The sequence below is a fragment of the Fistularia commersonii genome, chromosome 6 (genome assembly GCF_037954325.1).
Source record: "Fistularia commersonii isolate RoL2024-O1a breed Wild chromosome 6, RoL_Fcom_v1.0, whole genome shotgun sequence".
Classification (NCBI taxonomy): Eukaryota; Metazoa; Chordata; class Actinopteri; order Syngnathiformes; family Fistulariidae; genus Fistularia; species Fistularia commersonii.
The window spans coordinates 17818564-17833191 of record NC_141289.1 but is presented as its reverse complement, the minus strand read 5'-3'; the positions used below and the strand labels follow the sequence as shown (position 1 = coordinate 17833191).

The 14628-nt window shown below is 44.9% G+C and overlaps 1 protein-coding gene across 1 annotated transcript in view; it reads right to left on the bottom strand.

Moving 5' to 3' along the window:
- LOC147233558 (plakophilin-4-like) overlaps positions 1-13265 on the bottom strand; it is a 70961-nt gene extending 57696 nt beyond the window's left edge. Inside the window, exons 1-2 of the mRNA XM_086148511.1 lie at positions 12953-13265; positions 12204-12371 (exon numbers count right to left, since the gene is read on the bottom strand). Of these exons, the coding sequence (XP_086004637.1) occupies positions 12204-12371; positions 12953-13009 (225 nt within the window). The 5' untranslated portion in view covers positions 13010-13265. The remainder of the gene's footprint in view (positions 1-12203; positions 12372-12952) is intronic.
- Positions 13266-14628: the final 1363 nt, after the last annotated feature.

Below are 14628 nucleotides of genomic sequence, written 5' to 3'. Positions count from 1 at the left end.
TTTATAAATAAATACATGTTTTACATTTTCATAGTAGGTAAATCATTTTTAGAACATTTTACAAGTAGCTCACATGCTGATGTAGCTGGTTGAGGTACGGATTCACTAAGAAACAAAGGTACTGATACAAATTTTCCTCCTGTCTGAATGGTGGAATGGAAATACAGATTAAAATGCACAGAGAGAGATGATCAGACGGATCATAACCGAAAAGGAACATGTTGACGCTCCTGGTTTGATTAATTTGGTCCGATAAACAGGAAAAAACACAGCATTCAATGATGTGACTTCCGTTCATCCGAAAGTCTCTAGCGTTCTTGCTTTGCAGACCCACAAGACAGAAGTCTGTGAACGGACATAAGGCGCTATTGTTCAGCTTTTCATAGATATGAAGGCCCCCCCCCCAACAAACACACACACACACACACACACACACACATACAAACACACACACTGCGTCGTCATCTATCATACTTCAGTGTTGGTGCCAGAGATGAAAATGTTGAGGTTCTTGGTTCTTTGGAAGTGAAGAGAATGGATAAGACCAGAGGTGTGTCTATCAGATGGGGCAACACATGGAAGATGTTTTGGAGAAGAAGCCAGACTAAGAGGGTTCGGACATGCACGGAGGAGGGCCAGCGAATACCGTATTTTCACAACTATAAGGCGCACATAAAAGTCTTAGATTTTCTTCAAAATGTACGGCACACCCAATAGTGCAGTGCGCCCTGTGGGTGTTGTTGTTGTTTTAAGGCGAACGTAGTAGAGAACACCATGAGAATGTTAAAGGAGGAAGTGCAGGCGTTGATTGTATATAAAAGAACGGGAATGTGCGTTATGCAGAAGATCGTTGTTTAAGCAACCCTGAAAACATTGCCGACAAACACATCCAGCCCAGCCGCATCACCAACATGGACGAAGACATCCCGGTGACTCACACTGTGGACAAGAAGGGGACCGGCACGGTAGCAATAAGCACAACGGTTTACGAAAAGTCTTCTTGGAGACCACAGTTTCACTAGAGTGGAAGGCAGCGCCACAATTTGCGAATAGATCATAGATGCTTGGGCTAACGTGTCCGCTGGCATTTCTGTTTGAGCTTTCGCAAAAGCCGGCATCATTTCCGAGGAAAGCGGAACGGAAAGTGACTCCAACAGTGAAATTTAGCGCAGCTGTTCAAATCAGAAACAGAGGATGAGGACTTGGATGGGTTTGATTGATGACGATTACCGGTAAAAAAATGTGAATACCAAACTCAGTTTTGCTCCCGCTCTATTTCAAAATACGCAAACTTGTATGCTTGTGTGTGTGTTGTTGTTGTAAGGCGGGCGTAGTAGAGGACACCATGAGAACGTTAAAGGTGTGGGCGTGGCTTGTATATAAAACCCGCGCCTTATAATCAGGTGCGCCTTATAATCAGGTGCGCCTTATGTGTGTGTTAAATACAGTAATGCCATACATAACTGAGACTGCGCCTTTTAGTGCGGTGCGCCTTATGGTTGTGAAATGTATATTGAGAGAAAGGTCCTGGGACTGGAAACGCCTAAGGGAAGACTGTGCACGAGATTTATGGATGGAATGAAGAAGTGAAGAGGAAAAAGGATGCAGGTGGATGGAGGAACACGACGAGCCCTGAAGGGTGCGGCCGGAAAGAAAAGACGAAGAAATCTGGGAGTTAAGCATGTTTGACTTGTCAGGATAAAGGAACGTAAAGAATCCAAAACCTCGGACACATGAAGAAAACCACCAAACTGATGTGACTGACGGATTCTGCGGTTTGTCATCAACAGCCAATGGGGTTCAGTGGAAGGAGAGGGCGAGACGAATTCCGCGCTCGACTTAAACACACTGCCGCGTGTCTCTGCATCGCTTTACGGACGTTCGGAGACGAGACAGAACATACAGCCCTCCTTGTTCCCGCCGCGATTCCGAAGCCCCCCCCCCGGGACAAACACAGCCCGTCACCTCCTGAAGCCTGGAAGTAGGCCGGCGCTGAGCGGTGCCAGGCCGCATCTCGCACTGGCCGGAGGATACGAGGCGACTCGCAACGGCTTATTGTGCACAGTCACAAAGTGTTTCTCTCTTCGAGACCGACACGGAGCGCGGACCCCTGCATCCTCTTCCTCCTCGCCGTGTCCAATCGTGGAATCGCAGCCCGGCGCTTGGCTTTATCCACAGCGCATCTGAGATAGGCGTGAAATGTTTGGCCTAGTTCCGCTGTTCTGACTCACTGCTGCTCCCGCTGGTTCTCCCCCGACTCTCAGAAGGAGTTCATCCCAAAAGACGCGGGAAGGCAATTCGCCTTTTTTGGGCTCTTTTTCGTGCGGACCGCGGCGAAATGTCCACACGTGACCGCGCCGAAAGGATGGCGACCCGCCGTCCAGAGCCGATCCAACGAATGAAAAAACAATGAAAACCCTTAGCTTTCATTGATTCCTTCTTCTTCATGTGCTGGATTTGGAAATTATAAGCCACCGAAAGCCGTCTCCATAAAGAGCATCCGGCACGAAGGTCCAGCGCTGCTTGTTTGTTGTTGGATTTCTAGTGACTAGTTTCAGCACAGATTCTGCTGATTTTGAGAGACATTTAAAATAAACGTCCTTGATAAATTTGCATTTGTCGAAATGTAACCGGCTTCAACTGCCGGTTGGGTTTCAAATTTCAAAATTGGGCACCAAGTTAGGCTATGCAGTGTGTGTGTGTGTGTGTGTGTGTACGTTTGTGTATGTCTTTGTCAAAAAAAAAAAGAAAAAATTAAATAACCCAACCTTACTGTTCTGTATTTTTCCTGTGTATCGTGTATTTGCAAGTGTATTTGCAGTCCCTATGTCCTCTATTGTAAGTCGCTTTGGATAAAAGCGTCTGCCAAATGCAATGTAATGTAATGTAATGTAAAAAAATTGAACCTGCATTTTACAGCGATGACTCAAAAAAGCAGGTATTCTGTGCGGAAATATCGTGATTCGTTATCTATATCGCTTATCCTGCGCGCCTAGCCTATCCCGGCCGTCACCGGGGGAGGAGAACCGTCATCGCTCGGTAACGTGGCACATCGCACATCTCGGGTCACTTCGTGGTTTCCCGGAGGAAACCCACGCCGAAACGGGGAGAGCGTGTCAACCCGCCGTAAATATCAGAGAATAAAGTGTCCAAACCCTTTAATTCCTGAAAAAAAATGATCCGCGAGCCCCCCTTGTGACCTCGGCGGCCCCTCCGACGGCGGCCTGACCCGCGGGCCGGGCGTCGAGCCGCCGCTCGGCCACGGCTCCTGCTCCTTCCGCCTCCACGCCGAAACCCGCTAAACACATTAACGCCCACCGCTGATGAGAGGCAGCGGGTCTGAGGCCTTCCTCCGAGGACCGTCAAAAGGCATTCGGAGAGAAGAGAAGTCACTAAATAGAAAAGGCAAAGTTTGTTCCCCGAACGGATAAATAACTCCTGGAAATGAAAAGACGGTCGTAGGCTGAGGAGATCTGACGGAGGCGGAATCTGAAGATGGATTCTCTCTTGGTTTCTGTCAAATTGTGAATCAAGGCAGAGCGGCTCCGCTTTAAGGTTTAACCGAGGCGTTCGGTTAAACAGGCGATGCGAAGCTCATGATATATTTCACAAAGAGAGACGAGAAACAAACTAATAGCTTTGTTTTTTTTCGTGCCTTTTTCTCTGACGTCTGTGACAGTTTGGAATCCGTCTCTGACAGCTTTTCCTTCCTGATTCTGTAAACTCAATCCAGAGGACAGAAAAGATTGAACCGAATGTCAGTTTTTCCCCCCGAGTGCAGCGACCGGACCGTTGGACATTTTTCAGGGATGTTTCTACTTCTCAGTTCGTTTCTTGTCAATTTGAAAACGGGCGACGGAGTCTTTCTGATCACTCTGCTCACTTATGTTCATATCTGGTCGCTTTTAATAAGTTTTCACTATAAACCAAATATTTATTCTTTTTATTCTCAGGTTGTTTGCTGCTAATTTTCGGTTTACATCTAAAATATATCAAGGCGTCTTTACAACATCATCAATGGTGACAGTAAAGGTGTAATGCAACCTAATGTAATGTAAAATAAATGTAAATACTCCATAATGTTAAACAATTACTCATTCAAATCCAAAATCTTACATGTACATTGCATTGATGTAAAAGAAATTATTTTTACTGCAGCAGTGTTTTTGGATGCGGCTTTTGTGAACACGTTCTGCCGCCATCGTAGTTTGGATTTTAATTCTTGTACAATTTGTTGTTTTTATGGAAGGCTATCTCTGCCATACTTAGCTCCGTGTTTGGTGACGTAGATTTTACTCTCTGACGACCGACGCTGCCTCATAACGCAAAAACAACATACGTTTTTTTCTTCTTGAAGCACAAACATGGATTCGCCTTCCAATTTTTCAGCCTTTCAGCCTTTTCTCTTCCTGGACATTTAAGGATCGTTTGTATTTCTCAATTCCACTTGTTGAAAAATGGCATTGATGTTGAAACACTGCAATCTAATGGCGGGGAATGTGATCGACGTGAAATCTAGTTTACGGTCAATGCACGCGTTTGGTTTATTTATTTTAAGACAATCAGACCTTTTAAGACGCTCTCGCGGGCCACAACGGGGCCGCGGGCCTTGAGTTTGACACACGTGTCTTCTAGAATTTGCGGTAAGCGGTCGAAATTAATCGATATCTAATTTTTTAGTCGTTATTTTTCCGTTCAGATGGCGCGTTCAGATGTAAATCAAATCGTTCCCTCTCTAAATGCGCCGCAGTGCACTCACTTTAAATGAGTCAGTCTGTTTATCAGCATCACCATGCGGGCTGTCATATAGATATATATATGTGCATGGTCGCCCCTCCTTCTGCTACTCCTCCTCCTCCTTCTCCTGCATCACAGTGACTCTGCAGCAGAACATCAGCCCTCGTCCTCAGGCATCCGTGATGTGGAGCAGCAGCAGCAGCAGCTTCGCTCACATTATAAGCTCTGTGTCTGAAGGGTGACAGATGTCACGCGGCAACAGTTTTGTTCCACATATAAGGAGTGTCGGGGCGGAGCTGGGAGGGGTGACGCCGCCGGGTTGACGGAGGTCGTCGGCGGCTCATATCGTGACCCTGCAGCTCGCGTGAAGCGCAGCTCCTCCATCAATCATCCCCCGAAAGATTGCCGTCCTCCAAATCAAACGGAGCCAGCAGAGCGCTGACTTGGCCCTGTTGTTATTTTATTGACAACCTCCCACCCAGCGCCACCTCATCCCCGCCCCCAACTTCCCCGCCACCTCAGGAGAGGTTTTGCTGAGCGAGCGTGTTCCTTTTTCTTTATTTTATTTTTTTTTTCAGTAGCATTATGTTTTTACAGCTGGAACCCGCTTTTCCACCTGGGAGCTGTCTTGCAAAATAAGGCGCCGCGGCGTCCGCGGGGACCTCCGGTCACATGGCATTTTTCTCTACAGTTCAGGGGAAAGAAACGAGTTCTTTTGCCATGGAAGCGGTTGGAAGTGCAGGGTGAAGCCACCGGAGCTGAGTGTTCCTTGTACAAGCAGGAAAGCAGAAAAGCAAGTGCAAAAAGCCCCAGAGCTTCATTACCAATTTGTGTGTGTGTGTGTGTGTGTGTGTGTGTGTGTGTGATACACAGGCGTCATGCTGTCCCTTTGATTTGCTTTTCTATAATTAACACAAATGCATTAGCAGAGCACATTCTTAACAAAGTGAGAGAAGAGAAGTTCAAGGTCCCCCACCAGGATTTAAATCATTTTTAGATTTTTTTTTTCTAAATGATTTGGCACTTTAGAGAAGCTTTTGTGCTAATTATTCATTAGCCTATTGCTAAAAAAAATATCACAATCATGACAATTATTTTCATTATCATTATTATCATTATTATGATTATCACTATTATTATTATCATAAATGTATCCATGTAGCAGTTTGCATTGATCTGCTGTACAGGTGAGATGGGTCTTTCCAGCTCTTACTAGCCTTACTTATTTATTTTTTCTCCCCTTTTGTTCTTACAGATTATACAATTTCTATTGTTATTCTGTCTTTTTTATTTTTCAATAATTTCTGTCATATTTTTGTGGTTATTTTTGTGGGCATTTATTTACAACTAACTTCCAATGTCAATATTTTTTTTTGTTTGTTTGTGTTTTGTTTTTTCACATCTTATTGATTCTCGTTAATCCCTTTGTAATTCGTCATAGATTTCCAGGTCGTTTCTTGCTGATGTTTAATGTTTTTCCTGCCTAAATGTAACGTCGTCTCTCACTGTCTGTTTGCGGTCTCTGTGGCCAGTCCTCACATTTCCTCCCATGGATTTTTAAACTTAAAAGGTCTCAGGTAATTCAGTTTTTCAAGCCAGGAATCTCATGCTGCTGTTATGCCTCCTCATATTTCTAAAAAAAAAAAAAAAAAAAGCCGTGGGGACGGGAACGAGACATTTATGCAGCTGATCTGGCAGCCGACGTGTCATCACGCTGCCAGGCGCTCGGCAGGCGAATCCCCACAAAATGCGGGAGATGTTTAATTCAGAGTAAACAAGCGGCACCGTAAAGACGGTTTCTTGTAGAATCCGTGTGAGGGGAGGGACTGTTGACATCGCCTCGGCCTCGTCTGCGCCGGGAAAACAACGGTGTAAATCTGTGCCGTGAGCACGTTCGGCGCGAGCGATCGCATCATCTGACTCACCTCTGGGCTTCCGCTTTAATCCGGCGGCAAAAACTGAAATATTCACCGACATTTCTGACAAAGTTGCACAAATAAAACCCAAATTAGGCAGATGGGCAGCTAAAATGATTCTGGTTTGGTCGAAGTTTTCCACCAAGGTCTCAGTGTTTGGACGCGCGTAAATAGCGTGAATAATTTACTTAAATAAAGTCTGGCGGATCTAAAATTCATGATATTGTGGTAGAGCAAGAGGAGGCTCTGCATCATTTATGACGGATTACAGTTTTCGCCATCACTGCTTTAACTTTAATAGGAACAACCGTCGCCACTTGCATATATTTGCCTCCATATTTAATGCGGGTTCGAAGGAGGTCGGCGCTTCTGAGCGGCTTGAGGTCGACGTCAAACGCTCCCTCCCCTCCTGCGGGCCGCGAGCTCGCCGTTTCACCCATCCGATACCGTTATCCCCCAAAACGGGTGAAAAACAACACGACCTTCGGCCCCCGCAGGCTCAAACGAAAAAAAAGCCCACCGGCGCCCCGGCAGAATGAGAGGCAAGAACTGATGTGCTCCATTTAGCACGTCTAATTTGACATTTCTGTGGAGGAACGGCAAAGCGGGGGAGCGGAGGCGGGGGGGTCGGATGCTTCGGCGCCGCTGCTGTCTGCGTCTCACCGCCGGTGAAAAGGTGAAATCACTCGATCGTGTTTTCTGCTCTCAACCGTCCGAGACCGCGATGAGATGCACGGCCCTGATTGGTGTCTCGGACAGCTGATTAACACCGTCTTTGACATCATCGTGAAATGATGACGTGCGAAAAGAGGCGGGCGCGAGAATAACGTAAAAATTAGTGAGCGGTCACTATAAGCCTTGGAGGAATTGACACAAAACTGTGACAAGATATTATCACCAAGGATTTTCTAGAACTGACCAGAAAAGCAATTTACGACAGCTTGAAAAAAAAAAAAATGATGATAATTCACTGAAAATAAACAAAGCCTCACATTGAATAATAAGCGAGAAATCTGCCCTCGAAAGCCACCAAGGAGTAAAGCTTGATTTCATTGTCCGATAAATAAAAATGATCATAAAAATGACCAGAGTTATAGAAAAATTAAAGCACAGCGTGTTTAATTCCCAAGTTTCCGAAGCTTCATTTCCAAGCAACGTAACCGCGTGACGTGACCGTAAAGCAGGGTCTCCCGGGTTTGCAGTACGGGGTTCATTAAATGAAATTGCCTCTTAAAGCGTAAGGTTTTGTTAAAGTGGCCCAGCGGGGGGTCTCTCTGTTTTTACAGCGAGCTGGTTTAAGAAAAAAAAAACCCAAAAAAAAAAACAACCCACCAAACAGGCGAGTTATCAGTCAGACGTTACGTTGGTATGAACCCTCTCACAAGAGCGAGGATTTAAAACTCCAGTTTTTTTTTTTTAAATTACTATTTTCTGATTCTCATATACATATATATATATATGTACTGTTACCGTTATATATGTACCGTTATATATATATATATATATATATATATATATATATATATATATATATATATATATATAAAATATATAAAAACAAAAAACATATATATATATATATATATATATATATATATATATATATATATATATATTTATATGTATATATGTTTTTTGTTTTTTGGACTGTAGCAGGAAACCGGCGATCCTGAGGGAAACCCAGGGGAGAACATGGAGACTCCACACACAAACCACTGCGCCACTGTGACGCCAACCTACTGTATCAATAATTTTTTTTTTTTTTTTTTGAAAATATCCCTTTTTGCTTTTTGTCAGATATTTTTTCTGACAAATTAAGGGGCGTCTATTTTCAGTCATTATTTCCCAGGATCCGTTATCTGACCTTAACGTACATACAGTGGACCTTAAGATACGAATGACTTTATAGATGAATGTTTTAAGATACCAAGCGTAATTCGAGCAAATTTCCACAAAATATGAAAATGTCATGATACAAAGACAAAAGCGAGAAAATCAAAATTCATAATTTGGGTGTTACGCGCTAAGCCAGCTACTGCAACTTCAATACACTTCATGATGCCTTCTTCTTTTTTTTTTGATGTCCCTTACAATATTTATATTTCTCTTTTTCAGGGTTTTTTTTCTATATTTTCTACAAAATCCTTATTTTGTGAGTTTTTTTTTTTTTTGGGGGGGGGGGTCCGAACAAACTAATTTGTTTTCTGTTACTTTAAATGGGAAAAATTCATTTGAGATACGAAAAAAAATCAACATACAAACATACAACATCCCTCACCCATTCACAATTGTCATGCCCTAACTGCTGTCTTCCTTATCCTTGTTGGTCCCATCCAAATCCTTCCTTTTTTTTGTTTGTTTATTTTATTCTTATCATTGCCATCGCCAATCTATTCATATTGTCGTTTAGTTCTGGTTGTGTATTTTTCACCCTTACTATTCCATTCTGTTGTCCATCATTATCCCTGATGTTGCTTTTGTTGTTGTTCTCCCTGCTGCCTATTTATTTGTGGATGTCTTGCTATCTTCTGTCTTCTAACTGTCTCTATATTTATTTTATTTTATTTTATTTTATTTTATTTTATTTTATTTTATTTTATTTTATTTCATATATTATTATTTATATAATTTATATTTTTATTTATTTTTGACATTATAACTTTACGCTGCAGTGACAAAGGAATTTCCCTTATGGAGATCAATAAACTATCTTATCTTATCTTATCTTATCTTATCTTACTTCTGGATCTAATTTGTGTCTTAAGGGACCACTGTACTGCGCATGCATCTCTCATTGCTGTCAGTTTTGCTATTTCCACTCATCCATTCATTGAATATCGTTTCATACAAAACAGTTCACTTCCTAAAAACCAGCCAGCTGTTTTATCAGCAGACAAACCCAAACATTTGCCGAGATGGCGTGTCCGCCTCTGAGCTCCAAGCGTTCGGCGGAGCTCCTGCTGCGTTCAGCAGAAACCCACATGAAAGAAGCCTCTTCCTTAACTTCACATCGGCGACGGGCGGCTCCCAGGGAAACCACGCAGATTAGAAGAAGGAGCAGATTGTCTTTTCTTGGACAACATGGACCTTTAAATAGCAGCGAGCCTAATCCAGAGTCACACCCAGGGGATGGTGAACATGGCAGCTGTCCAGGCGTAATTAAGATCTGGAGAAAACACAGCGGACGGGAGACTCGCAGAAAAGTGGAGGGGAGTCTGGGTTTTCTGGACCAATGGGGTTATAAATCAGACAGCGACCCGGAATTATTATTATTTTTTTTTTATCCTTGTTGTCACTCTATTCTCACCCTGATCGTCCAATTTTTCTATTTGTTGTTGTTTTTTTTTTTCATTCTCTTATCTATTTTTATCCTTGCTGATGGTGTTTCTTCTATGTATTTGTGTTATTTATTTTACATTTGTATTCATATTTATTGAGATGGTTATTGTTGCACTGATGTGACGATGAATTTCCTCTATGGCAATCAGTAAAGTATTATCTTATCTTAAAGGACCTGCAGACCCCTTAGAGATGCCAAAAAGCTTCATCTGCGTTCCAGAATCAAAACGCCTCCCGCTAATGCATCACACATAAAAATAAAGACGGTCCGCTTAAAACACCCAGCATTTTAAAAATGAGCATTTTTTTTAATTTTACTGCCTCAAACCTTCAATTTAGTAAATATGCACACAAAAAAAAAACACAAAAAAAGGCAGGGAAAGACTAGGAGAGAAAGTTTCTTGCAGATGGAGAATATGCGCCGTCGTGTGAGGCAACAACGCGGTTGCCGTGGGGACGGACAGGTGAGGAAGGGGGCGGAGTCAAACACGGCGCCAAACGCCAAATGCAAAGGGATTTCAGAGGAGGGGAAGAAGAAGAAGAAGAAGAGCAAACACCCAACAGCAAAATAACAAGTGTTACTCACTTCCTCCAGATATCTGGCATATTTGAGTGACTCTTTTGCGTTTGAGTGAAGTTGCCGTAATTTCCGGACTATAAGCCGCTACTTTTATCACACACTTTGCAAAGTGCGGCTTAAAAAATGATGCGACTTAATTTATGGATTTTTTTGGTGGGGCTGATGGGCTTCGTGCCGCCAAAACATTTAGCCTCATCACATCGGACCAATGAAATTACAGTAAAATTCCAACACCGGAGAAGCCGATTTTAATGGTTTTAGTGCGCAGGGGGAAAACGAAGAAGACAAAGCGGGGGATAAAAAATGGATGGATAGATGGACTTTTTCTTGTGTTATATATTATTAATCTTTTTCCAATCAGTCGTGTTACGAGCACTGTTCCAAAAAAAAAAGCATTTCCACTATGTATATGTGGATGTTATATGTGGATTTAACTAAAAGTTAAAAAAACATAAATGTTTCTCTGTAAATATCTCACGTTACAATGTGGACACCTGGGGCTTGTAGACAAGTGCGGCCTGTATATGTGCAAATATATTTATTTACTTCGTTTTAGGCGATGCGGCTTATATTCAGGTGCGCTCAATAGTTGGGAAATGACAGTACACAAAAAGTATCTGTAACACTCAGAAGCAGGAAGTCTTGCCTGTCCGACACAAACAAACCTTTTCTTACAGCGATTCTATGCATACGTTTTTCTTACAGAATAAAAATATTGGCTTTCTGTCCACCTCCTGCAGCGGGCGTGACTCCGGCCGATCAGAGCCACAGCAAACAAATCCAACACGAGTGTTTTTTATCGTCGTCGCGACCCGCGCGTTGCTGCTGTGCGTCCAAAACAATCGCAGGCAGAAAAAAAATTTCCGTCGTATCCATGGACGAGCTGGAGACGGAATAAACGGCGAGAAATGCGAACCGTCCGCACCTGAGATCCACTCCATTTCACCCACCCGGGGTCACACACACCCCTGATTAATCTACCCTTTAATTACACCAATCTCAGCCACTGGATGTTTCCTTATCTTCCCCTCGCTTGCTTCCTGCCCTTTCCTTATTATTTATGAGTCTTTGGATGGGGAGCGTTCAGCAGAGACGCTCTTCCCTCCTCCTGAGATAATCAGCCGGGACTCTCGCTGTAAATTGACTTCATCCGGCGATTCCGCCGATTCGACAATTAGACGTTAGGCCAACTTCTCAGGCCCCGACCCTCCGAATAAAGGCGGCGGAGAGGTGCGACCCCCCCCGTCGCCCCAAACGTCCCTCTGCAAGTGTTTAAGGAATACAAATGCACAGCCTCCCTGCACACACACACACACACACACACACACACAGACACGCATGTAAAGGCAAATTCAAAAGTAGGTTGTCTTGATCGTCGTTTCGACCAAATCCGGCCAACGACCAAATCCGGGAACGACGATGCCACAAAGCACTTATTTAAAAGTTAAGATTTCCATCTGTCAGAGGAGGTCATATCTTGCTCCCCGATATCGGGAATGAACGAATGAGTCGAGGAGGGGACGGGAAATCTACATTCCCTCCGAAGCGGGAAAAAATAGGAGCGCGAACACAAGGTGATCGAAAAACCCGCATCTGCCGGCCCCGACGGGACGAAAGGTTTTTTCTCCTACCTGCTCCTTGACGGAAGCCAGTAGGTTGGTGGTGGTCGTGCTGGTGGCGCTGATGGTGCTCGGCTCCTCTCTGACCGCCATGGGCCCTCCCCCCTCCGAGTCCCCCTCCTCCATCGCCGCCCCGCTGTAGTCCGGAGTCGGCTGGTTGCTGAGACGCCCTCTCTGACCCTGTCCAACAGCAGCACAGGGGGGTTACGGTCGGAGGAGGGCGGCGTTCCGTCTCCGGCAGCCGTCCTGCCGGGCTCCATCACGTTGTCGGAGCACCGGAGCCCCTCCGGGGACCACGGGAGCTGATCTTGTGATGGACAATAACAGAGCGGGAGGGATTTTTCCTGCAAAGCCTGCAGGGATTCACAGTGCAAACAACCCTGTGTATGTGCATCTGTGTGTGTGTGTGTGTGTGTGTGCAAAAGCCTGGTTCGGTGCAATAGTTTTAGCTCCAAGGGTGCAGGTGTGCGTGCACATTAACCGGCGTGTCACGTCCAAGGTGTTCCATATTTCACTCGGCCATCATTCAAGCTGTCACTCAGACGTGCACGTTTATCAGCCGGCCTCCGCCGAGCCAAGGACGAGGTCACGCCGACTCACCGGACCCGAGACCCGGGGAACGGAGCCGCACTGACACCGACCCCTTGTGTCCGTACCTGCTTCACACACACACACACACACACATATACACTCATGCGCACACGTGCACGCGCGTGCACGCAGCGCGACCCGCCTCCCTCCCGCTGTTAAGAGCGACTCACCGGCCAGATGTTGCAGAGAAGCAGGCCACCGCTGGCTCGATCCGTCCTGTTACGCATCCATCCCCCTCCTGCAGGCGGCCACGGCGGCGACTACATCCCCGCGGAGGACAACAAACCAGCGCCGCCGCGCAACGCCACGCCACGCCACGCCACGCCACGCCACGCCACGCCACGCGCACGCACTCACACCGAGAGACGCCCGCGCTCCTCCTCGTGCACTATCGTGCGTTTCCGTTAATCCGGTGCGGCGGCTCCGATGCGCCCATCTACCCCCGGCGTCGGCGTGCAGCCTCCGCCGCCCGCCCACCAGCCCGCCCAGCCGCCGCCGTCGCCGACGACCAGCGGCGTGACGTCACCATGCGGCGATGGATGATATTCCGATACAAGAATCGATCAGGCGTTGATCAGCCGCCGGCCGGCGCGTCCCGCTGCTGATTTCCAATTTATTGTTCTTTTTTTTTTTTTTTGTTGCGCGCTGGATGCGGCGTGCAGGACGGATGCAGCCTGCAGCGGCCAGTGCGTGCGTGTGCATGCGTGCGTGCGTGCGTGTGTGTGTGTGCGTTTCTTGACGACACCAACTGATATCAGTGAGCCGCTAAGGATGATAGAAGGCATGTGAGAAGTTATTAACCCTTTAGAAAGTAAAAAAAAAAAATGCAAGGGGAAAAAGTTGTATTTATGTTTGTTTTTGCGATCAACAGATTTAGAAGTTGAGATCATGATATCAAGTTTACAAAATAAACTTCCCCCTTTCCTCGGATACACAAGTAGTGTGATGGAAATATCAAATATAGTAACCACGTCCAATTCAAAGCCTCATCCTTGTCACTGCTCTTGGTTGAACCTCTGAGTTTGTTGTTGGAAGTTTTTGAAAATCATCTGTCAGTGTGTTTTCTTTGAGCTTGTGGTTCTGTAACACTGGATCCCGGTCCAGGTCTCAGAGGAAAGGTGAAGCTCAGGAGACAGCTGGCTAATTTTTAGCAGTTATTAACCTGAATGTATGTGTGGAGAAGGTGCACACACCTGAACACACACACACACATGCACGCTTCGATTTTTGGGACTTCAGATTATTTCACTGGCTGTTTTGGTTTACTTAAAATTTAATAAATAGAAAATGAATGTAGTATTGATTCAAATTGTCAACTGATGACCGTAGCTGGAAAATATTGCAGGATTAATTTAGATGATTGCTGGCCTTGAGTTTAATAACAGCGCGTTAATTATATATTATCAACCTTTTTTCCAATGTATTACATTTTTCTTCGTTGCTGTTAAATTCCCACATTATGTTTCGGGCCAAAGGATTAAATATTGAACACATTATGAAGGTTTAGGTATTATTTCCTGCTTTAGGAGACAAGATGATCTTTAAGATGCTCCTTCTCGCTTTCATTCAAACGAACCGATGTATAAAGGAGCCCTTCTTTTTTTAATTTGGTAAATTCAGGTTGCTGGATGGCTGCCAGGCACTGTACACTTCAAAAACATGAATAGTTAATGTCAGAGAAAAAGAGTCACGCAAACTGCAAATAACACGCAAAATCCTCTGCAAACTTCTGAAAACACACGGTGTTCAGTAGATCAAACGTCATCTGACTGGTTACGGGTCACAAACAGACACGCCAGTACATGCACATGCTCATTTATTTCAATGAAAATTAAGTCAGCGGGTC